This window comes from Meriones unguiculatus, chromosome 1, assembly GCF_030254825.1.
Source record: "Meriones unguiculatus strain TT.TT164.6M chromosome 1, Bangor_MerUng_6.1, whole genome shotgun sequence".
In the NCBI taxonomy this organism is placed as follows: Eukaryota; Metazoa; Chordata; class Mammalia; order Rodentia; family Muridae; genus Meriones; species Meriones unguiculatus.
This window is the reverse complement of record NC_083349.1, coordinates 138,992,941-139,018,773: the sequence shown is the minus strand read 5'-3', so window position 1 is coordinate 139,018,773 and position 25,833 is coordinate 138,992,941. Positions and strand designations below refer to the sequence as shown.

The 25,833-nt window shown below is 43.7% G+C and overlaps 1 protein-coding gene across 4 annotated transcripts in view; it reads right to left on the bottom strand.

Moving 5' to 3' along the window:
• The window catches only part of Dock4 (dedicator of cytokinesis 4), a 385,661-nt gene that overhangs the window by 127,734 nt on the left and 232,094 nt on the right, over positions 1-25,833 (bottom strand). For all 4 annotated transcript variants that reach the window (XM_060367419.1, XM_060367426.1, XM_060367422.1 and 1 more), the window contains 4 exons: positions 23,535-23,660; positions 14,255-14,379; positions 13,158-13,320; positions 7,019-7,125 (listed from right to left, as the gene is read on the bottom strand). In XM_060367419.1, coding sequence (XP_060223402.1) covers positions 7,019-7,125; positions 13,158-13,320; positions 14,255-14,379; positions 23,535-23,660 — 521 coding nt within the window. The remainder of the gene's footprint in view (positions 1-7,018; positions 7,126-13,157; positions 13,321-14,254; positions 14,380-23,534; positions 23,661-25,833) is intronic.

Here is a 25,833-nt window from a genome sequence, read left to right as displayed (position 1 = left end):
CACTAAAGGAAGATGTTAAATCTAAAAATTTCCTCACACAAAACACAGAGGCAATCTGGGACACCATGAACAGAAAAATAAAGGAGCTCAAAAGCCAAGAAATTATTGTCAGCAAAATCACAGAATATTTTCCTAACCTAAAGAAGGAGATACCTATAAAGAAAGGTACTAGAAGCATTCAGAATACCAAATAGATTGGACAAGAAAATAAAGTCCCTTTGGCATATAAGAATTAAAACACTAAATGTACAGAACAAAGAAAAACTATTTAAATCTGCAAGGGAAAAAAATGAAGTAACATAAAAAGAAGAACTGTTAGAATTATGTCTGATCTCAGTGGAGACTCTAAAATCTAGAAGGTCCTGGACGCTGCAGACTCTGAGAGAACACAGATTTCAGCCCACACTAGTATGCCCAGCAAAATTCCTTATTATATAGATGGAGACAATAAGATACCCTATGATAAAACCAAAATTAATAAATATTTATCTACAAATCCAGCCATACAGAGATGATGCTTGAAGAAAAACTCCAATCTAGGAAGGTCAACTACAACCATGAAAACATAGGAAATAAATAATCCAAAAGCAGTAAAATCAAAAGAAGAAAAACTCATGCACACACACATACTCATCCATCCCCACCCCATCACCACCACCACCATTACCACCAACAACAAAATAATAAGAATCAAATAATCACTGGTCATTGATATCTCTCAGTATCAATGGTCTCAATCCCCCAATAAAAGACACAGGCTTAGAATGGATGCAAAAAACAAAAGCCATCCTTTTGCTGCATCCAAGAAGCATACCTCAATATCATAGATAGACATCCCTTAGTGTTACAAAAAGATATTCCAAGAAAATGGACCTAAGAAACAAGCTGGTGTTAACTATTTTAATATCTAACAAAGTAGACTTCAAAACAAACCTTATCAACAGAGATGGGCAAAGACAGCACATATTCATCAAGGAAAAAAATCCACCAAGATCGCATTTTAGTTCTTAACATCTAGGCCCCAAACACAAGGGCACCCAGGATGTAAAATAAACACTACTACAGCTTAAATCACATCCTCACACACCTAGAGTGGGAGACTTCAGTACTCCACTATCAGCAAGAGAAAGGTCATCTAGACAAAACAAGAGAAATGACAGAGCTAACAGACCTTTTAAACCAAATGGGCCTGACAGATGCTTACAGAACATTTCACCTAAACATAAAAGAACATACCTTCCCCTCTGCACCTGATCAACTTTCTCCAAAACTGACCACATACTTAGAGAGAAAGCAAGTCTTAGCAGATACAAAAAATCTTGAAATAACTCAGTGGGTACTACTGACCAGTGCAGATCAATGCTGGACTTCAACAACAACAGAGACAACAGAAAGCTTGCAAAGTCACAGAAACTGAGCAACTCTCTATGCTGGTAAGCATTTGGAGCAAGGAGAACACTCTGCCAATGCTGATGGGAGTGAAACTAGTACAGCCCCTATGCAAATCAATGTGGTGGTTCCTCAGAAACATGGGAATCTATCTACCTCAAGATCCACCTACATCGCTCTTGGGCATATACCCAAAGGATGCTTCATCCTACCACAGGGACACTTGCTCAACCATGTTCACTGCTCCTCTACTCATAATAGTCAGAAACTAGAAACAAGCTACATGTCCCTCAACAGAAAAATGGATAATGAAAATGTGGCTCATGTACACAGTGGAGTATTATTCAGCTGTTAAAAAGTGACATCATGAAATTTGCAGGAAAATAGATGGAACTAGAAAAAAAAATCAATGTGCATTTCTCAAAATGAAAATAATAAAAAATAATTTGTGATTGAAAAAAATCTTTAACCACAAAAGCAGACTTAAAATAAATATCATCTATTACTATTACAGCAAAACATCTAAACAGATACATGCTAATAGGCTGCCAGGCAGTGACAGAACATTACGATGTTTTTTGTCTTATCTGATTTGCATATTACTTTTGTAGTGACAATGGTGATCTTAAATTAAATATTGTGGAACTATTGTAAAACATATAGAACAGGCACAACTTAACTTATTTGGGGTATAAAATTCAAACTCTCCTTGGAAGACAGCTCAGCATGTAAAAGCACTTGCTCCACAGGCCTGAAGATGTGAAATTGGATCCCCCACAGCCCATGTTAAAGCTGAAAATATTGTGTGTTTATAATCGCAGCACTCCTATAGTGAGACGGCAAAAGAAACAGAAGAATTTTCTAGAAGCTCACAGGCCTGCTAGCCTAGAGTACGCAGTGCAGTGACAATAACAGGAGAGAACCAGCCTCCAACAAGGAACAGGGTAAGGATGTCTTCTCGTGTGTATCCCCCAACGTGTGTACCATGGCTGATGTGCGTCTCCACATGCAAACGTCACACACACATAAATAAATATAAAACACTGGGGGCTGGAAAGACGCTCAGCACTTATGAGCACTTTCCGCTCTGTGAGAGAAGCCAAGCTGTGTTCCCAGCACTGTATCAGGTGTCTCACAACCGCTCTACCTCCGGCTCCAGGGGATCGGACATGCTCTTCTTGCTTCTGCAGGTGCCAGTATGCGTAAATACTTAAAATGCGTTTAATTGATACCCATATGAAGTACACTCTATATCTGTTCAAATATGTCTAATTTTGTTAGTGTCTTGGTAACCACAGAATCCCTTTGGTACTTGACACCATTTTGTGTGATGCACAAACATTTTTTAAAAAATAAGCCCTTAGGAAAGACCTCTCCAGTGAGTTGAGAATCAGGGGGATGTTACAGGGTGTTCTTGCCAGCAATGCTGCTCTGAAACACAAGCACTGGTTCTCTTCTGCCCATGCAATTCCAAATGGATTCTTTTGTTCCTCAAGATACTTTACAGAGAACAAAGACTCCAGAAAATACGCAGAGTTTAAAGAAAACATTATAAACTAAATACTTCAATATTTTCTTTAGAAAACTGTTTAGGCAAGAGAATGTTCTGGGCTCTTGCATATCTGCTTCCCCACTTGTTCCTCATTGGGACATCATGTCACGAACCCACACTCATCCCACTCTTCAAGTGTACCTGGGCTCTGGAGTTAGGCACATGATCTGGCCTCCCAGCTCCAGCCTGGTGTGTCCTTTGTGCAGATATGTAACCTTCTACATGACAAACACCAAACCCAGCGCTGACGTTCACTCCAGCTGTTCCCAGGCCTCTTCCCAAGGAAATATAGAACCCCTCTTAACACAGCCCCCTTCCCTAGTTAGCGCTCAGGTTATTCTGTCCGCACCTGGGGACTGCTGCTTAGCTCCCCTATTCTTATGGCACTGGCCACTCTTGAGGACAGATGGCTGTGCCCTGGCTCTGCAGGGTGCCAAGGAGACTCTACCTGTGGCCCAGCCATAACGGCCAGCTTACTTCCACCAATCCTGCTTGGCTTCATCTGCCTACCATCCCAGGGCCCTAAAACCTTAGCATTCACAGTATGAGACATGACGCCTCAATCGCTTCCTGTGGCTAAACTGTCTAACTGTACCACGCTCAGGTACAAAACATAACCGTCACGACGAACAACACAGTGAGCCCAAGAGGTATTTTAAAATATTCTTTCAAGAATAGAGGAGAGAGAGGGAGAGAGAGAGAGAGAGAGAGAGAGAGAGACAGACAGACAGACAGAGACAGAGACAGAGACAGCAGATTTTGCCTATCAAACAATAAAAGCATTCAACTCTTGGTAGAAATTTAATGAAATACAAAGAAATTCTTATCACATATCTTTTACTGATTTTTGGCCCTATCCACTATGCTACTAGGAGATACAGAGTCCAGAGCTCACTCTTAGGAGAGCAGGAGCAACAGCTCTCTTCTGGAATGCACGCAATGCTCAGACGTTGCTCCACCAGGTAGCAGAAGGGCCACTACTGCAAGGGAGCCGTCTAACCAGAGCAGGTGAGACTGTAATGTGGGCTCAGCACTGCTGACTTCTGAACTAAAGATGTCAGGGTCAGAGCTGGGTGTTCCTGTGGCTGCAAATATGAGTAGCGCAGCGGAGTCAGGAGGCTAGCTTGTCATTACAGAAAAGTTAGAGCTGTTCCCTATACAAGGTAGGACTGCGTGGATGTTTGCATTCTGGGAAATACCTAGACATGACCTACTCTGGGCTCTGGCTGAAGTAATGTCTTCGTCATGTAACCCCAGGTAGGAATGGAAGAAGACAGCATGGATGCAAGAATGAGAAAAGCTATCCCCATTAGAGCACATGTGTGCTGTTGTGGGACACACAGACAGAACTGATCCGCTACCATGTTCTGACGAACAGCTGAGGGTACATCTGTTAGGGGAGAATTCACTCAGCTGCTCTTCTAGAGAAGCAAAGCTTCCTGACTTGGGACTGGGGGAAGAAAAGCATGTTGCTGGCAAAGTAAAGGACATTTGCTTTAACAGCCTGAAATCCACACAAGTCATCTTAACACATGTTAATTTAGCATAAGTTAGAGGAAAGAATTAGTTTTTGACCACATTTGAGTCTGAAGTCAGAATGTATGAGAGGGATGCGGATGCATTCCTTGGCACTCTCATAGAAGTATCTGAAAAAGCACAGGTGGCCTCTATCCTTGAGGCTGTATTTCTTGCTTACAGTCGGTGAAAATCAGTTGCTGTTGTAAACAGGGCACTATGTGCTGGGCTTTCTGCTGACCACAGCCTAAGATATGTGACCGAGAACCACAGTAGTCTGTCCTGATAGTCTTCCCGTATGGCAGTATCTGTACATATTCAAGATTTGTGGTATAATTACTCAGAGAAAATTATGCCAATGGATTCCCAGTTTATTAATCAAATTAAGGGTTTATATTTTAGGAATGTAGAAAATTGAATTGAAACTATGGAACGTGAGAGAGTCAACTTGAAATTCTATAAATTCTTCAGATTGTAAATTCTATAAATAAAAGCTAACGAAAAAAACATACCTAAATAATTTTTAGTGACAAAATATGTTCTTGTGGGGACTTTTTCAACAGGAACAGTCCCTGCTAATACCACTAACATACACCTATTAAATTTTCCCATACTTCAATTCAGTATTAAAAACACAACCAGGCTCCATGTTGAAGGCCTCACACACCAGACCCTCTGCCTGTGTCATGACTGCTGTCAAAGCTGTGATGAAGACCACCAGATACTAGTTCTGCAGGGACAGGGAAGGTAGTTATTGGGAAGGGATATTTAAGCTCAGTCATAAGAGAGTTACCAAGCAGGCAAGGGAGGGAAGATACAAATTCAGAGCAGAGCAAGAGGCGGGCAACTCAATGCCACTTGGGGTCTGGAGCAGAGCCAGGAACAGCCAAATGACATTAGTGGAAAGTTTCCTGTGAAGCTCAAACAAGAGAAAACCTCTCTGTTAACAGTATTTTATTGCTAGATGGACTTCCTGTTAATGTGAGAAGCCTCGGTGGACAGTGAATGTGTGTATTACAGCTCTCTTGTGACGCTAAAACAACTGCTCAGAGACAAGTACATGCACTGTAGTATTCCTGGACCGTGGGATTTTTCAACACGAAAACGCCCGGGTATCTTACGTCAGAAGCCCTCGGTTGCTGGGCAGAGCTAAACATGACTGTGATATCTGCAACTAGAGAGGCACTGGCAAGAAGACTGCATTTTGAGGCCAACCTAAGGTAACGCAGCAAGACCCTTGCCAAATGTGCAGCTCACCAATACAGTGAAAAGAGGATTCTTTGCCCGAGGGTCTGTAGCCCCTGGGAGTTCGTGTGAACGGTGATATCTTGAGCCACTGATGAGACTGGGGAGGCAGCGAGTGAAGACCGTTTTTAGGTGAGATGGAAGGGAAGAGGAAAATTGTGCCTTTTAAAGAAAGGAGAAAAATGCTGTGGTGCGTTTACATCCCAGGTGAATGTACTAGAATAGGAAACAGTCTCAGATGCAGGAGGGAGAGAGGACACAGGAGGGAGGTCCTGGGTGCTGGGGGCAGAACTGGCTTTGCAGAGAAGGCATCTCCCTGCATCCTGTGACAGGAAGCAGAAGGGAAGGGAGGAGTGCAGACCACGGTTCAGGTGGGGGGAAGAGGGCACAGGAAGCTAGCGAAACTCCTGTCAGGTGGCTTCTGTGTTCTCTAGCAGGCAGAAAGAAGGAAAGAAGTCTGGGGCCGGGGGATGGTGGGCCCTCACCACAGGAGTATTTTTGAGAAAACTGCACACATGTTTAAACAGTACATTTTATTCTGTGCTTCGTTTTGAGAGTATTCTCAGATAAGTTCGGTGAAGTTCCTACTTTCTGAATTTTCATGTTAATGCCTATACAGCATACTTCGTTCCAATGATTTTTTTTGAGAATCGTGACTTAAAATAAAAGCAAAAGTTGTAATAACAGAGCATAGGCCAAAACGTAAAAACTAATGTTCAACTTAGTAAACCTTCCTCTGAGGACTAAATAAACCTTCAAAATAGTTTTGTAAATACTACTGATATGTAAATTTTATAAAACTTTATATATCCTCAATTCACGCAAATAATTTTATTCTTAAATTAAGATGAATAGTAAGTCATTTAAAAATATGTTTCAAGGTTGGGGAGCTCAGTGGTTCAGCACTGGCTTTACATGTGCCTAACATGTAAGGAATAGATTTGACATACAATACATATGTATGTATAGATATGTGTATGTCTATTTAATGTGACATGGAAGACAGAGAACTTAGAAGTAATAAAGAAAGACAGTGTCCTTGTTTACAACATATATGTGTGGTGTGTGTATGTGTGTGTGTGTGTGTGTGTGTGTGTGTGTGTGTCTGTATACAGGGTCTCACTATGTAGACCAGGCTGATCTTGAACTCAGAAACCTGCCTGCCACTATCTTCTGCATGCTGGAACACAGCACCACGCCTGGTCTACAGCCATGGTGGAGGGAGCTCTTTTTCAGCCTCTGTCTTCACTCTCCTAAAGCTGGAAGGTCTGCAGTACGTGCCCTGCCCCCGCCCGTTGTCCCCAGAGTCGCTGGTACCTTATGCACAATGAGCTCGTGCGTGCCGTCCGGAAGGGTCCTCCCGTCTTCTTGCATCAGGGGTACAAAAGAGAACCCGAACAGCTTCTTCTCCCCTTTCTCCTTTGCTGTAAAGGAGAATAACAGCCTGCTTACTGCAGAATATGTTTATCCAACTGACATCTCACACAGGAAGCGTGAACAGCGACCACTGCTGCTCGTGCCTGCGCGTGCCAGGCCCTCCCACACTGGAGAGCACTTTTGCGGTGGATACCTACCTGTACCCTACACTCATGTCACCCTCCCTGCCTGGCCGTTTTCACAGGACTCAGGACCTGACATGACATTCTAAAAGTTGTCTTGACTGTCATTCTCTCCCCACATCTTCCCAGCACCTCAGCACTAAGCTCCACCAGAGGCAGAATTCTCACCTGTTTATTTTCTCAGACAGAATCTGGGACATAGTAGGATCTCAACAAATACTGTTTAACTAAGAAAAGAAAGGATGTGAGGAGCAATGCTTTGTCAGTGGGCCTCTAAAGGAGAGCTTTTAAGCTCTGCCCTCGTCTGTGTGTGAGGATAGTGATCTCAGAAAGCTGTTTTCTTAGCTTCTGTCAAGGTTCCTGGGAAGAAACTACAAATTGTAAGATGCCTTCTTCCGTGTATTGCTCTGCAAGCCGGAGATGAGGTGAGGACTTTTCAGATACAAGACACCTAATTCAGTACAGCCTTGATGCCGAGGATTCTAGCTGCTATTTATAGGAGAGCAAACAGAGATCAAGGATGTTAAGCAGCTTGCTATAGCTCTCTCAAGCCTCCCCAGTCTCTTCTGGAAGGCAGCTTTTCTCCCCAAACAGGGTAGGTGTTGAAGAGCTTTTAGTTCAGCTGTATTGTCCCCTGGTGTGTGGCTAGGTGAAAGTAAGCAGGGGCCTGTGATAACCGCAGGGTGTTCTCCCGATGTAAGCATGGCAGTGAATCATCCCAAGTGATCACAGCAGCTCAGCTCAGTGGCCTCCCCACCCATCAGCTTTATGTTCTTTCTCTTTCTCAAAACCCCCACAAAACAGGGGGGGAAATCTTAAAACTGAAAATCAAAACATTCAAACAGAAATAGAGACTATCACACACATACATATATACACACACACAGACATACACATACAGACACATACACCCCAAAACAGAAAAAGGAGGAGGAGGAGAAGAAAGGAATGGAAGTCCAACTACTCCCGGGCATGAGGCCTGACTTAGAGTGTGGTCGATATACCCAGTGATCCTCCACTGGAGAAAACTGATTTTCTCCTTTCCCAGAAGGCATCCATTGCAAATGGTTTCTAGACTAGGGGTGGGACTTCGCATGCACTCGCTCTCTTCCGAGCTGGGATTGTGCTTGATTTGAACTTGTGTAGTTCTTCTGCACGCTGTCACAGACCCTGTGTGCTCACAGGGAGACGCTGTCACCCAGCACCTCCAGCTCTTACAATCTTTCTTCCTCCTCTTTCCACCAGATCTCTGAGCTGGAAATGGGAAGGACTGCGATAAAGGCATCCCATTCAGGGCTCTAAAGTCTCTCGTTTTCTGCGCACTGTCCAGTAAGGATTTCTTTGTACACCACCAGCAACTGAAGAAACAAGGTTTGGAAAAGGCTGGAACAATGCTCAACTGTATCCCAGCCTAGCGTGCCTGCTTTGGATTCTGGTAGAGAGGTTTTGCGGGTGGGTGGATCCACAAAGCCCTGGAGATGGGCTAGAAGTGATGGGTGAAAGGGGCCACCAGGAAGAGCTGGGAGATCCTGTTTCTGTACCTGCAGGCCCAGTTCCTAAGGCGTTCAGAAAAATATTTTAATTTGATGACCTCTAGCTTATCTGTTTTTCCTTTCATGGATCTGTTTCTGTCTATAAAAAGTCATTGCTAAACCCACGATCATCTAAATTTTCTTCTTTGCAATCTTTCTAGGAACTTTGAAGTTTCATGTTTTCTATAATTCAATTTGAGCTGACTTTTTTTTTTTTAATATTAGGTCTATAGCTAGATTTGTATTTTACCTGAGGATGACCAGATGGGCCAGTACCGTTTGTTGAAAAGCCTCTGTACCTCAATGGACTTGACTTTGCTTCTTTGTCAAAGATCTTTCGGCTTTCTAGAATCCATCTATATCTGGGCTCTCCGGTCTGTCCCACTGATATTTTGTCTAGTCCTTCATTACAGCATATTGTGTTGATTATTGCAATGTATCTGGAACTTACTGTGTAGTCCAGTATGACCTTGAACTTCTTATCCTAGCATCTCTACTTTCTGAGTGCTGGAATTAGGGGCTTTGGCCACCTCCTGCTATATACGGCACCAGGTACTGAACATGGGGCTTTGTGCATGCCAGGCAAGCGCTCCACCAACTGAGCTATACTCCAACCCCAAAGCACTTCATGCCTTAAAGTCATGCAATGTGGCCCCTCCAACTTTGTTTACCTTCCATTTTATACAGGCTTTGCTGGATCTTTTGCTTTCTCATATCAACTTTAGAATCTGGTTCATTTTGTTTTATTCATTTTTAAAAAATGCTGAAATGCTGAGGCTTTTTTTCCACCAGGACCACACTGGGCCTAGATTCAGTTAGGAAGACCTGCCATCTTGACAATACTGACTTGTTCCACCCATAGACATGGCTCTATTGCGGACGTTCTCAAATGACTTGTCTGTACTCATTGCTTTCCTTTCATTTCCTCCTTCTCAGTCTTAAACTCACATTCATTACCACAAAGGCGCCCATGCTGCTAGCCAGGGCCAGTGATTTCTAGGATGTTAAATCAAAAGAGTAAGTTCTCCGTCTTCATCTTCTGTGTCACTAGCAGCTAACATGTCATCTGACCACTTGTCTCCCAGAACAACACTTTCCTTTAGCCCGTGGACTCCTTGACTGTCCTTCAACCTTCTAACTGGACAGCTGTTCATTTTCTCAGCTGTAAATGTGCCCTAGAGATCCAATCTTGGACTTCCATCTGCTATCAAACAACTCAGGGATCTCACTCAGTCTCTCGGCTTTAAAAATATCAAAACAGACCCTGCGCTGCAGCTGCACTGCCCTGGGTCACAGCAGCTGGAAACAGCTATCTTCGCCTAATTCAGCATTCCATAATGTCATGTCAGTGCTCAAAAGCTGGGATGATAATGCCAAAGAAATCATCAAATGTTATAGGTCAGGGCTCGCCCTGCCCCAAGTACTGCATAAGACTATTCACAGCAGACCACTAATCTACATGTAACTTTTCAACACAGACCTCACTTGCTTCCTGTCAATACCTTGGATGTATAATGGATGCCAAATTTCTAAGACAGAAAGTTTAGTTTCTGCCACCTATCCACAAACAGATGGTCCCTGTGGTCTTCCCACTTGATTAAAAAAATTTTTCAATCTCAGGACCAAATACTGGGGTCATTTTTTACTTTTCTCCTTCTTCCACACCTAATCCATGAATGATCTATAGAAAAAAAAAATCAAATTGCCATCACCTTGCTGCAGAGTACCTTAATCTCTTATTTATTTCAAGAACTGCAAAGACACCCCCAGCCCCCAAGCACTATTCCTATTCCCAAACAGTCCATCTGTGGCCTATGGTCTACACAGCCGCCAGGCCATCCCTCAAAACCGGCTCTTCTCACACAAAATCCACAGGCCTCACCACGACACAAAAGCCAATGTAAGGCCTGGTTTCCTTGTTACCTCTCTACTCTCCTAGTATTCTTTGAAAATGCCAAGCACGTTTCAACCTCATGCCTTCTGTATTTAATGTTCCCCTTGCCTGGAATATTCTGTCCGCAGACACACCATGGCTCAGCCCTTCAATTCTGTTAGTTTCTTCTTGCCGTATCTCATTATCAGGCATGTTCCTGAATGTGCCACATAAACAGAAGCAAAGCGCCATCACTTTCTAGGCCCCTCCATCTTCTTGGCTGCACTCGCCATTCACTTCTGGGTACACAGCAGTTCACCCCAGTGTGCAGGGAGCGTGTTCTAAGACTCCTATCGACAGTATTAAACCACATAAACCACCAGTTTTCCCTATGTGTATGGACTCACAGTAAGCTTTACAGTTCAGCACAGAGACATAGATGTTCAGCACTGCTAACATCCTTTTTGTTTCTTTTTGACATATAGGAGACACCAGCATCACTATTCTTGCATTTGGGGACCCGTCAGGAAGTAAAGTAAAGTCAACTGAACACAAGCACTGTGGCATCTGAGCAGCTGCTGGGATGACTGGGGCAGCTTAATGACTAACAGGCAGCAGAGACACAGGACAAAGACAGGACTTACAGCTGTTGGACAGAGTGTGGCTTCTTAAGAGTTCTCCAAGCTACTCAGAATGGCATGGACTTTAGAACTTTGGAGTGGTTTATTTTGGAATATTCTATTTAATATTTGATCAGAACTAACTGAAAGCACAGGTAGCAAGCCTGCAGATAAGGGGAGACTACAGCCTTCTGCATTCACTGTTCAGCCATCTGCCCTCCCTCCCCCAGTGGGGGGAAAACTTTGTGGTGTTCTGGAATGTGGACCTAGCACCAGGTGATGTGGTTGGCACACAGTAGGCCTTCAATATCATGGCTAAATAATTCATGTTTTATGAAAAAATCATAGTATTTAGTGAATATATACACACACAGGAATATTTGGAAACTGTGTAATAAAATGACTCCAGCATTTGCGTTCTGTGGGATTATGGGGATTATTTTGTTTTCTTTTTTCTGTGGCAAGTTCTTCTGAATGAAAACAACAGCAACAGAAAACTGAACCATGATTTAAGTACAAGGCTGAAAGGGTGGAAACCCAACAGATTACATTTAAATACAGCCTTTGTCCTGCTTCCCGAGCTGTGAAATACAATGTTTTGTGAATGCTCTTTTTCACATTTTCCCTTGTTTCCCTCATCCTTTTTCTTATTTTGGAACCCAAAGCAAATGACAGGTCCAAGCAAGAAGTCTGAGAAAGTCTTGCAGGTAGAAATGAACAACAGCACCACCCCAAGCCCATACTCCCTCAAGTCCTTTACCTGGGACTCCGCTGGGAATTTAGAGCAGTAAGAACTCAGCTCCTCAGCTCCCTCTATTGTTTTGTTTTTGTGGTTTTTCAAGACAGGGTACCTCTGTGTGGCCCCGGCTGTCCTGGAACTAGCTCTGTAGGCTGGCCTCAACCTCACAAAGATCCGCCTGACTCTGCCTCTTGAGTGCTGGGATCAAAGGTGTGCGTCACCACCACCACCCGGCTCTCCTGCATTCTTAAACACCCTAATATGCCCAGTTTATAAGGACTGCTTGGCCAGTTCTGAAAAATATGCCACAGCTCTGAGCACAGCATAGTCCCTCTGCCTGAAGCTCAGGTGACGTGTGCACTACAGCCCTAATGATGTCATTCTCCTGTGCCTCATGCCTGACACTCTGTTCCCAAAGTTCTCTAAAGCCTTAACTATTTCTCCTCTGGTAGTGCCTACATTTCAGAGGCATAGCAACTGTCAGAAGACCCCTGGCCTCAAGCTGGAGGAGGCAGAAAACCAGCTTGAAGAGGTAGTGAAGAGAGCAAAAAGACTGAAATAAAACTGAAGATATGACCAATAATGCCCACGAAGACAAGCTTATCTGTGTCTTGAGCCGTTTAAATCTGTAAAATGAGAGGATTATTTTGGCTCATTTCAGCACCATCCAGAACTGCACGGTGATGCAGTCACACACAGATCAACACAAACTGAGCTTCACCAACACTTTCCTAGATGTTTCATATGCCCAGAAAACTCCAAGGGGGCTTGTTGGAGCTGAGTCAACTTCCTGCTAACACCAAAAGGTCAGGCTGGCCCAAGCCCACCAGACAAGTGTAGTTTTCCTAATGCTGTGTCTCCCCCTTCTGTTCAGATTTGTTAGGATGTAAGTGATGAGCAGGAGTTTTACTGAGAACAGTGAAAGAACAGAGAATCCTGGGCTTCCTGTGGTTTTCAATGTTCTTCTTTCCTTTCTATTCTTACAGCTTCTCCAGGAGTCAGCCCCCTCACTTCCAGGCTTCCCACTGCTTGCCTTCTTGCCTCCTTTGTCACCCATTCTGTAGATCTGCCCACAGAAAGCACAGGACCCACCCCAAACCCACAAAGCTGCTGCATGCATCCCCTACACTTACTGGAACAATGCCGGAACTCAAAGCGGATGTGCGAGCCCCTGAATTTATCCACGGGAATGGGAAGTTTCAGCAGCTCCGACCACCTGGGACTGTTGTTGTGATAAAGCACAAAGGAGCGGTACTCACTAGCCAGTGGCTCTCCAGAGCCGAAGGAGATGAAATCCTGAAAAATGGACACGGGGAAGTCAGCCTCATTTGGACACTTCTGCAGCAGGCCAAGCAGTTGCTCCCGACAGCATGCCAGCGGACATTGCCTGGCTCTGCTGTGTTGTCTCCGTATTTGCTCTGCCTAGTGAGGAGATGGGTTTGATTCTGAGCCCGCTCTCTAAGGCCTACTGTGCCTTAGGAAGTGATGTGAGAATTCAACTCTGGGAAACCAAAACCCCAGCCCACTGAAGCTGGAGCCTCTTCCAAGATCCAGGACATGGTTCTCAACCGTAGGTTGCACGACCCTTTCACAGGGATGGCTCAAGACCATCAGAAAACACAGATAATTCGCATTACGATTCCTAACAGCAGCAAATTTACAGTGATGGGGCAGCAATGAAAATAATTTCATGGTTGAGGTTCACCACAACATGAGGAACAGTATTAAAGAGTCGCAGCAATTGCAAGGTTAAGAATCGCTGCTTTAGAAGAACAAGCATTCTTCTCCACCAAGCTGTGTTCACAGAAAACACATCTTCCCAGAGAGGGTCTGCTAGTGCTTCCCCAAGCAACAAGTAGTACCAAACACTTTGGCTAAAAACATTATAGAACTAAACATGGTACTTTTTGTTTGGTATTATTTTTCCCCAATTTCCAGAGCAAAAGAGTAGGAAAAAATTAAATGCTAGTAAAAAAATGTACTAAAAAATGACTGCTGTAATAAAATTACTGATATACAAAGTGAGCAAAATGTAAACACCTTTTGGTTTTCTAATTTTCTTTTCTGTGGAGGACATAATGAACTTTTAAGAAAGAAAAGAAAACTATACCACCTTAAGAAAAAAACAAAACAAAACACTGTACCTGCGAAATTAAAGCAATGACCACAATTAGAGATGAAGTCACAGTAGGTGTTAACGGTCGCCCCAGGGCCATCCGGGCTGACATACCTTTAAGGGCTGCCCATTACTATCTATAATGAACATTGTAACTTCCACATTTCTGGCCACACTCTTCCCTCCTTTCTCAAATTCTCCCCTTTCTACGGTGATGTATAAGTCATTCCGCATTTCACCTATTGGAAAGGAAAAGGAAAAGCATGTTACATATAACAGGACACAGGATACGGAATGCTCTACCAAGAGAAACTTGAGTTTATAAAAGTATGTGGTTATTGTTACATCACACATATAACAGACTCAAGGCATTCACACTGTTATAAAATGGTCTTCTACCCTCACTGCCAATAAATAGCAGAGGAGGGCCCAGGCTGGCCTGTGCGAAGCTGACGCTGCAGCACAGCAAATGTTCACTTAGGAGACAAATGCGGCGGCTGGGTAGGAGGGAGCTGTCTCTCCAGTTCCCGATATTTCCTTTATTTCATTTATGAGGTGTGATACCAAACGACAGCCTAGCAGCCACAGCTCCAAAAGCCTGTATTACTGTTTGAGAGTCACGCAGCTCTTTAGAGAGAAGAATTACCGAAATGGAATGAAATGGCAGGACCTGAGAAGAGTACAATTACAACATAAATCTTTTCCAGAATTCATGGACAAAATGATCTCAGTGCTGGGAGAATCCAGATTATTGCTTTGTGAACAGATGTAGAATAACTCAGCCACACAAATAAACTTGACTTATTATTTCATACCATCAAACTGTAAAATGAAGGAGAAAGAGCCTAGATTCAAACTTTCTCAAGATACACAAAAATAATCTGTATTTTCACCTTGGTAATTTACACAACTTGGGTGTCTTTTAGTAGTATCCCTCTCTTATTACTCCAGGAGACAAAAACTGAAGGCAACTAGCAAACTTAGAAGAAAAGGACAAGTCAGTAGCAAGTAGCCATGACTGGAGACGGTGGCGGGTAGTGAGGCTGGCATCTCAGCTTGGTTAACAGAACTTTCAAACATTTGAGGAATCAAAGTAATATTGTCCTTTTATAATTTATTTTTCCTGTATGTGGACTGGTGTTTTGCCTGGATGTACGTGTGTGTGAGGGTGTCAGATATTGGAGTCACAGACAGTTGTGAGCTGCCATGCGGTTGCTGGGAACTGAACCTCTAGAAGAGCATTCAGTGCTCTTAACTTCTGAGCCATCTCTCTAGTCCTTGTAGCATTGTCTTTTAATTAAACAAACAAACAAACAAACTTCCCATAAGGAAACAAATCACCAGAAGGAAAACAGTTGCACACACATAGCTGGGAGTTTTGTACAACTTCCTGGTTAAAGCTGTTACCAAAAGCTGCCCTTGTTCTCCAATACCAGGGTTAGCCAACATATCCAGTCACTTTCCTCCACAAAGACAATTGCTTATGGTAGCCCCTGGCTGACTAGGACACAGACAGGTATAAAACTGATGAACTGTGTAAGGTCGAAGAAGCAGTAAACCTTAAATGCCCTTTAAAAAAGTATATAAAACATACATTGGTGGAACAGTTGACAGAGAGGTCTCATGAATTTTGGAATTCTCACACAGCTCATGAAATCCAATGTCAGAAAATAAGAAATTTACAAGTACTGGAGAAAAACAATTTATTTCAACACATTTAAGATTATATGTAGCCAGGTGTGGTGGCACACCTCTAATTCAAGCTTCTGGGATGCTGAAGCATGTGGATTTCTGTGAGTTCAAGACCAGCCTGCTCTACAGTTCTGGACCAGCCAAGGCAATATAGTGGGATTCTGTCATCCTCCCCCTGCCCTGAATCAGATTCTTTGAAAGTGTTTTGTTATAACTGCTCCCACACTTTTCAGTTTCTAGACAGTGGCTCAAAAATTTCACCAGTTTGCTAGCTCTTTCATAACTGATCTCATCACATCAAAGATGTCCCTTAGTAAGCTCTAACGTTGGTTCTAGGAACACTCACAGGTACCAAAATCCCCAAATGTTCAAGTTCCTCATACAAACTAGTATAATGACTTGTGCAGAACTGACATACATCTCCTAACATATTTGAAACATGTCTGTGCAGCCTTCATCCAATGCCACGGAAGTAGTTGCTGTGCTGCATTGTTTAGAAAATATTAAGTAGCAAAGAAAAAGGTTGTCTATATTGAATATTTTCAATGCCAAATCAGTGAATCAGTGGAACTGTTTGCTGTGGACACAGAGGGCCAAATATGTATCTCTGCACACAAATACCCCTTTAATGATGTTCATTTTAGAAATTCCATCCCAGAGTCCACAACACACCAACCAACTTTTTGAGTTAATAAGGGACTTGGCGAGCGCTGGGCTGCCAGTGGGGACGGCACGTTTGCTCAGTGAACTGTGTAGGAGGCCATTTCCTGACAACAATTTCCCCATTAACAGACTTGGCAAATAAGATAACAGCATTCAAGGCAAGCCACTTTAAAGATGATAGCTAGCCATTTTCTTGCGCCATGGAATGGGTAACACACCTCAGCAACTAAAATCCACACACTGGTTGACAGGAAGTCTAGCCACAGGGGTTTTCTACCTTGAGAATTTCTCATAGTAGTGATCAGCCTTTCCAATCCACAAAGGGATTTACTATCCTGAAAAAATGACTCCATGTTTTTGTTGTCCTCTACTGGAAGGCCACAGCCACTCCAACTTCAGCAAGGCAAGGGGGATGAGGGAGGTTTGAAAGGATTGTTGCGTGTCCACGATGGAGGCTCAAGGGATGAAAGGCCAGGAGACGCACCGCCACTGTCACGTTCTTCTCTTTCCGCTGTTCACACACGTCGCAAGTAGTTCCTATGTACAGACACGCTATTCTAGACTGAGTAAATGCCACTGTGCACGGGGCAGAAGTTAGGTCTTTGTGTGCCTGCTGTATGTGGTGAGTTCATGTGTGCTTCTGCGTGTGTGCATGGAAGGCAGACATGTGTTAGGTGGCTCCCTCTATCACCCTCCACCTTATTTTTTGAGGGTGTGTTTTAGTTACCATGACTGCCCAGCAAGTCCTCCTGTCTCCACATCCCCATGCCAGGATCACAGAGGCATGTCAACAAGCCTGGCTCATATGCAGCGCTGGGGATCTAAACTCTGTTCCTTACGCTTCTGCAGCAAGCAACAACTCCCAGAGTCACTTCTCTAGTCCTCATGAGCCGGATGTAATAAAAAGTAAAATGTAAAGCATGATTCTCAGTGGTTAGCGTTGTGGATAAAAGATGAAAGAGGTAGACGGGAGCGACTGGGCCAGGGGAGGAGTGATGGCAGTTAACAGTAAGAGGGCCCTGGTAAGAACAGGCAGGGCGGCACACCTCAACAATGCAGCACGGAATAAAGATGCTTGAGCCTCGCATAAATTCTCAAAGCCAACTGAAGTCATGATACCTACATCCTTCCATCCTTTCCTATGAAAGAAATGCTTGAATTCAGATATGCCTAATGCTGATAGGGTCATAGGACAATCGGAATAAGGAAATGAAGGCTCTAGCTCTGCTTCTGCCCATTTCTCTGAGAACTAAGTCCAGACAGTACAATAACAACCCCCGGGACTCCACTGCCTGTGTTATTAATACAGTAGAGAAGTAAAGGCAGAGGTGAAGAGAAGACAGATATTAGACAGGGTGCTTTGAAACTTCAACATATTATTATTATTAGTAGTAGTAGTAGTATTTGGGAGGGGACAAACCATGCTTCATATATGGAGTTCAAAGAATAATCTTTTGGATGAGTTCTGTCCTACCTTTATGTGGATTCTCAGGATGGAGTTTAGGCCATTAGCCTTTACTGTAAGCACTTTACTCCCTGAGCCATCTTGTTTGTTTGGTTTTGAGACAGGGTTTCTCTGTGCAGCCCTGGCTGTCCTGGCCTCACTTTGTAGACCAGGCTGGCCTCAAACTCACTGCCTCTGTTTTCTGCGTGCTGGGGTTAAAGGTGTGTGCCACAGCACTCAGCTCCCCTGAGCCATGTTATTGGTCCCTATGATGCCTTTGCTTTAATGCTGTTTCTATGATTATAAAGGAACGCCTGGACTAGAGTACACACATGCGCAGCAGACCAGACTGATCAACATTCCTCATAGATGGGATACCCTCTTGTGCTGAAGGAGCTTGCGGCAGCTGAGGGAGCCGAGAGAGGAAAGATCACTTTCCTTTGGGGCTCCTGGTAGGGTGGATGATCCCACGTGCATCCGGGCAGCTTGGACTGGATTCCCGGGTTTCTTAATTAAAAAATAAAAGTAAAAACAGAGCATGAAGTTGGGAGGGAGAAGGATGGAGTCACTAGAGGGATAATGAGGAAAGCAGTCATGGGTGGATGTGATCAATATACACTATATGAGTGTTTTACACTTTCAAAGAACAAAAGCCATTGTTTTAAAAAGAAAAGCCCTTAGATGTATGCTTTAATATTCTGTTCCCATTCCTGTATTATCCTCCTCCCATTTTTTTTTTTCAAATCCTCTAGATTAAGCAAGATTCCTTTGCAAAGAGAACACACAATGAGAAGAGCATTCTTTTCTGGTGGTGTTCAACAACACGCCTCTCTCCAGGAATTTCACAGCTTGCTATGTTCCAGTACCACAAGGTGCCACATTTTGCCAAAATATGCAGAAGGAGAAAGTTGAAACGAGAGCTAATTAAAATCAACGTACTTGAAGATTCTGGAGAAGACTAGCAAGCCCAACCCGCGTTAGGAAAGCATCTTGGGTAATTAGGAGACAAACTGCACAGTATGAAATGGACTCACTGTGCTAGCGAGAGGAGCTAGTTTTGTGACAATGTATATTAAGTCCTCACATCTCAGACTCACTGCCCTGTAAATTTAATGTGCAGGACTCGCTTCTCTTTAGCAGACCTACTAGCCAGGAAGCCTGCACACACCTAAGGGTTTCTTAAACTACTGTAGGCAAGATAGTCATATTAGTGGGAAGGAAATGAAAGCACACCATGCATGCAGTCACTAGGATAACTGATGACAGAAATGAGCAAGGTTTCCTCTGTCAGAAGGTATGCCCTTGTGTCTTGTACTGTTCTGGACTCTGGCACAAAGTAGATGTGGGCTTCATCATGGAACCACTGTACAGGGTCACAGCAGGGCTGGCCCAGCTCTTTCTTTGAGCATTTGTAGTTTAGGGAATCAGAGAACAATACCCTCAGTTAAGAAAAGAAAATATACAAATGACTTAAGATTCCCCACACAAAGATAACTGACGACGGTGAACATCCCTAATTGAAAAACCCAAAACCTTTTGAATACCAACACAACACTCAGAGTCAAAGACACCAGAACATTCCAGATTTTTATTGCAGGGATGTTCAACCAATAAATTACATGGAAATTTTGTTTCTTTCTTTCTTCCTCTGTCTCCTCGGCCTTTCTTTATTTTATACAGGGTCTCACTATGTAGCCTTGCCTGGCCTGTAACTTACTTTGTAGATCAGGCTGGCTGCAGGTGCAGAAACTGGCTTGCCTCTGCCTCCTCCCAAGTGCTCCCAGCTGCATGGGAAAAATTTTCAATTCTCACACACCTCTGACATCTCAAACACTTCCGGCCTTCCCAGCTCTAGACAAGGGGTATTCCACCGCAGCGGTCCCTGCAGTATGCGCAGCAACAGGGCGCTTTACTGAATGCGCCCATGAGTTCGGTTCTTCACAAAGCACTGGAGTGATTAGCTAGATCTTCTCTTGCATTTATAGGAAGGCACCAGCCATTGCACTTGGTAGATGAAACTAGCGTGTTTAAATGTTTAACTGAAGTGGCGAAAGCGTGTGAACTCAGCGGTCGCCACCACAGGAGATTTCAAGGAAGATACAATGCCATTGTGCGCTGGTCAGGCTAGTCCTGGAACACGAACGCTGGTTCTGGGAACCACCGGTGGCTGGTCTGACCCTTGGCTGGAAGGAAACCCCTTGTCTCTCACCGACATCTTCGGCGTGAAAGTACACCACCTTTCTAAGTGACCAGGATTCACATCTGAGAGAAGTGACGACCCCTGTGTGAGGCGGAATCTCAACAACTCCGGTCAAGGCTCAGTAAACTTTAGCTGAATTTAGAAAACACTTTTACAAACTCAGGCAGGCCCTGAATTTGCCATTCTTCTTCCTCAGGCCTCAAGTAGCTGGGATTAGGGGCATGAGCGATCTTGACCGAGTAGGACATATTTTTAAGGAAGATTAAACCATATAACACCAGCTCTCATCTATTTTCTCCAAAATGAGGATCTCTGCAGGACCAATTCTATCCATTACATGTGCTTTCTTACAGTAAGCAGCAAAGCATAATACCTACATTTAAAAGAATGGAATTCCTTTTTAAAAAACAGCAGGGAAACATATCTATTATATTATTATGCCAGATCTATAAGTTGCCAAGTTATCTGCAAAATAAATTTAAATAAATCTTAAGTTCAGTATCAAAATTAGTCTCCGAACTCAGTCTTACTCCTCCTAGTAGTCTAGCAGTTACACTTAATTCTTATAGGGGCTAGAAGCCTGAAAGATTTGTAAAAATCTTTTAGTATTAACGATGGATTTTCTAACAAAAAGTGTCAGTTTAGCCAATCACTTTGTGACAGCACATCTGCAGGGGACAGGGCATAAGCCAGGAAGACGAGGTAGCAGAACACGATAGGACAATGATTTGCCTGGAATGTAAACCTAGAGCAGGAGTGAGTGCTTACGTGGTGTGCGGAGGGGACAGGCAGCCTCTTAGGACCTTTCAGACACACCAGTCAACCGTTCCAAGATGTCTGGTGGAACTCAGACCTCCTCGCAGTCGGAATGGCCTGGGCCTGGCTTCCATGGGGTCTGCTAAGACACTTAGGACCAGTCCATCCAACATAGTAACTGCTTCCATGTGTCAACTGAGTAGTTGAAATGTGACTTGGCTATGGAGACATGTGCTGGGAATGTCCAACACTCAGCAGCTTTCAAAGACTGAGACTGGAAAACAGTGTGAATAACTCATCAGAACATTCCTCTGTAGATCACCTACTGAGGTATGATACTTGGGGATGCACTCAGTTTAACAACATGTGCTGCTGAAATCAAGTTTACCACTTCTTATTCTTTAAAATAAAGGCTCCTTGCTATTTGAAATTACACTTAGGCTCACTCTATATTTCTGTGGGGAGCAGACATTTAAGTATTTGCTGTTCCCCGTCACAGCCTGCAACATGAAATTTCCCTCAGAGATAGTATCTGGTTTGTATATCACAGTGATAAGGTATCTTAGAAAATGGCTTTCTGCAGCTATAAATCCGTATACTAAAATAACAACAATTAATAATTAATTAATACTAAAACAATAAGCACTGAATGTCTGCCCCCTGGGCCTGAAAGCACAAAAGCACGTCCCTCTTCTCCCTTCATACAGGTGAAAGTGAGCCCCCTGTACAACAGCAAGGCCAAGGGAAGGCTTCCCGATTCCAGCTTTCCCACTTTCAAAAGGAACACTGATTATGTGCTGTGGACCTGAAAAACAGTTCTGTCTGTGTCAAGGGCACAGGCCATCAGTTTGTGGAGAGGTTGACTGTGCTAACTTAACTGCTCCTCTTGGTGTGGGATGTGCACGTCTCACCTGTCCTGACCCCATCAGAGAACTAGATGCAAATGAACGTTGAAGAACAGTCTAGAAAACGAGGTGGGTGGGGCCATGCATGCATGCACCACCCACAGGACACTGACCAGAAATGCTGTTCATAAACATTTTTATTGGAGCATTCAACTCCAATTTCCACTCAGCCACTGGCGAGAATGAACTGGGCAGTCTGGAAACAACAAAGGACCGTAGAGCAATGACTGTGTGTCTCACTGTAAAAATTCCTGTGAGTCTGGGAGCTAAAGCAACTACACACATCTCTCCTATCTCCAGCTTGTGTGGAACATTAGGAAGTCAAAGAAGACAAGAAAAAAAGAAAAGAAATAATGAAGTGCTTTCAGAAAACTTTTCTTGCAGTCTAAGGCATGCAGATCTGTTTGTGTCTGGAGAGACTGTTTCCTTGGACGGTATAAAGCATCTGTTACAGAGCCCTGCCAGAAAGAGACAGAAGCTAGCCCCACTCCCCATCCCCCTATTATTAACGCCATACAAGAGCAACAGGAGCGCAGAGCCACCCAGACAAGTGCTCAGCCGGAGAAGTGCTTTACATGTTTCCACTCCTTGATGACACAGCCCAGGGACCGAGATGTGGAATCCTCCAGGCGGCTGGCCGTGCTCTGCTCCACACATGGTTTTTTATATTAGATTTGCCCATCAATTTGCTTCCCAGTGGGATGAATGTTTTTCTTCTTTGTTAAAGAGGAAATACCAGTTATTTATAGCAACTAGGAGAAATAATGATTGCTTGCGGGATCCACTGGCTAGGATGTCACCAAGTAAACAGATCTATAAACAGTCGTTTTCCACAACAGTCCTGAAAGACGCTAAGGATGACGCGGCCAGTTCATTGCAGAAGGCCTTCCAAGCTGCTCTCCCAGCCTTTCCTGCATGAATAGCTTTCAATCAAGCGATCAGTAGATGGTACTGTGGGAAATACAGGGCAGCTGGGGTCTTGTCTAAGCAATTCTACCACTAGGTCTGAACTGGGCGGTGGAGTCACAGCAGATGTTTACTATCTGCACTGAGGAGAACAAGAACCCCAAGAAGGGCTGCGATCACTACATTTATTATTCATACAGATCCTGCTGTATGAATAATAAAAAATGAAAACAGATATAATGTGAAAAATTTACTCAATATACAAGATAGTCTTAAACCATATTAAAGTAAAAGGTTTTCTTTATAAAGAGGTACTGATATCAAACATTAAAGCTTCACCGTTACGTCCTCTGATCATCACCCCCTTTGGTTCCAGATGTTCATATCCCCTTCAACAGCGTCTAAAACGCACGGAGGTACTCGCAGAAATGAGCTGGCCTTCACTGAGCATGGTTTTTTAAACACACGTTTATTATATTTTGATCAACTATCGTAACTCATCATGTCTTGTGCTTATCACATACTGTTCTCCATGTTCAAGAAGGAAAACAACAGCCCTGTGAAGATATCAGCTAGCGTGATGTAAACCTGTCCACAAAGAGATCAAGTATTTTGGATGGTAGCTCAGCTTTGGTTGCTGTTACAGGCATAAGGGAAACGCAGCCATGGCCACCAGAGGTACCTCATTTCAGATAACAGTTCTTAATTCGCTCGTGCTCCATGGGCCACCTGAACACTTCAAAGCTGACAACCTGACAATTTTCTCAAGTGTCAGAACCACAGACTAGGCGCGAACTTCGGCATTTTGGTGCAGACGAAGTCACCTACCAGGCATGATGATGTTAGAAAAACCCAGCTTCCGCGTTATGGACACTCCGTGAGAGAACACCGAGGAGTACTCTCTCCTGATTTGTTCAATGTCGCCATGGAACAGCTGGAGGGAGACTGCCAGTCCTAAGACAAAAGAGAGACACACGAGTTACGGGAAGAAGGAAACGGACCGTGTAGTCTAAGAAGAGAAAGCGCTTCCACAGGCTCATAAGCTCAGGCTTATGGTTTCAGACTTTACCAGCACACAAAATTGATAGAAACTAGAAATGATCCTTGAGGAACAGGTTTACACATTAATACATGAGTTTCCCAATTTCTAGGAACTGGAGACTCACTGGCAGAGAGTTAGGAGCAGGCAGCAGGCTTGTAGCCATGACACCCTGTCCTCCAGCCCTGGCTGTCGGACATAACGCTTCACCAACAGTTACTCTTCAAACAGACAGTGGGCAATGAGATCATAAAAGAGCTTTACCTTAAAAAAACAACTCCATAAGGCCTACAGATAATGATCTACCAGACATGAGAAGCCTAAAAACAAACCTCAAGATTTGGCATTCAAGAATTGTTAAAAACAACGATTTTTCCTGAAATTGAAGCCACAAAAGCGATTGTAATAAAATCAAAGTTACATTCTTTTTATGATATAATAAAGAAACTCAAAATGGCATTTTCTGAGAATTTATTAGGATACAGGACACTTTGACAAACAGAAAGGAATCTAGTCAGTCCAGAATTATCTGTTTTTCTTTTTTATCCCAATTACAATGACATTATCACAGCATGGTGTGCAGAAGACAATGTTTATTTCACATGTAATTTTCTCAATTCTAAGGCAAGGACTACAAAAAGGAAGCTAATGTGAAAATGCCAGCATATACACTTCAAAGACACAGCCTCTCTTTTAATTGCCCCCTCCTCTCAACATTTTAAACAAGAAGGTACCAGGCCTCTTCACTGTATCCTCACCAGAAAACGGAACCGCTCAAAGTGACTCACTTAAAAACACTGACTCATTTTTTTTTTTTTTTTTTTTTTTTATAAATCCTCACTCCACCTAAAGTGAGTTTGGATAGTGGGGAAAACAATAAAGCCAACCCCTGATGGTCTTGAATCTATATCATTATTTGTCAGCATTATTTCCTGAATAATCCCCGTCATTAATTTATAGTACTACAATGTCCCCTAAAACCAAGGATACAAAATGACTTCAATCACACTGGAAAACCTGCAAACCTTATCTACAACCCAGACACATAGGGTCTTCCTTTTATTCTCCCTAAATGGTAATGGAAAGCAATGAGTAGCCAACGCTGTCTTTGTCAACGTGTTTGTTTTAAAAGAGAGGCAGTAACAAAGAAAAGGATGCCTGTGGTGGCGTCCCTGTCTCAGAGAATGGCAGTGAGAGTGAGGTGTGGCAGGTTTCAGAACCTTCAACCTGTTCTCCACTTCCCTGGGACTCTCCCTTCTCCACCCCGCCCTCAACCACTCAATTTGAACTGGGTGTCTGAGGGAAGAAGAGAAGGAGGCTCAGTCCCACCATAGCCAGCAGGAAGGGCCAGCCATCTGGACACAAGGATGGACCGCAACCCTCTAGCAGCTTCAGGATGCTGCACGGGGCATTGCTGGTTCCTTTCAAAACCCAGAGGCTAGGAAACAAAGACCAAGCGGCATGTGTTCTAATCCATCTGTCCTGGCAGCTATCTTCCCGACTTGGCCTCTCCCACTGTCCCATCTGGTCATCACGGCCTCTGCTCTCTTCCCACTATCATCCTTTTGCCTTCAACCCTCACCTCGCCGTCACCATCAGCATCATCAGGAGCTAGGGTGTGTAGAAGACCCAGGTGAACCACACACAGTTTCACAAACAGTTCAGAAGTCCCAGAATTCTTTTAATTTTCTTTCTCGAGGTCTTCTCTGGGTAGCCTTGGCTATCCTGGACTCCTTTATAGACCAGGCTGGCCTCAAACTAAGAGAGCTCCGACTGCCTCTGCCTTCCCTAATGCTGGGATTACAGGCCTGTGCCACCACACCCCGCTCCCAGAATTCTTAGAGAATAAGATACATTTGACACAATTTTTGAGATTTTGTTATATTTTTCAAATGAAAAATCATTTTACCAAGACCTCTGTGGCGGGATCTGATGGGGACACTTGCAACACCACATGGCAAGTACAAAGGAAGGAGGGAAAATCTCAACAATAATGAGAAAACAGAGAGCTCACATTCTCCAGGATGGGAGTGGGACCCCATTAAACTGCCTAGACTTCCTACTGGCCCAATGGTGCTGCATTTGTTT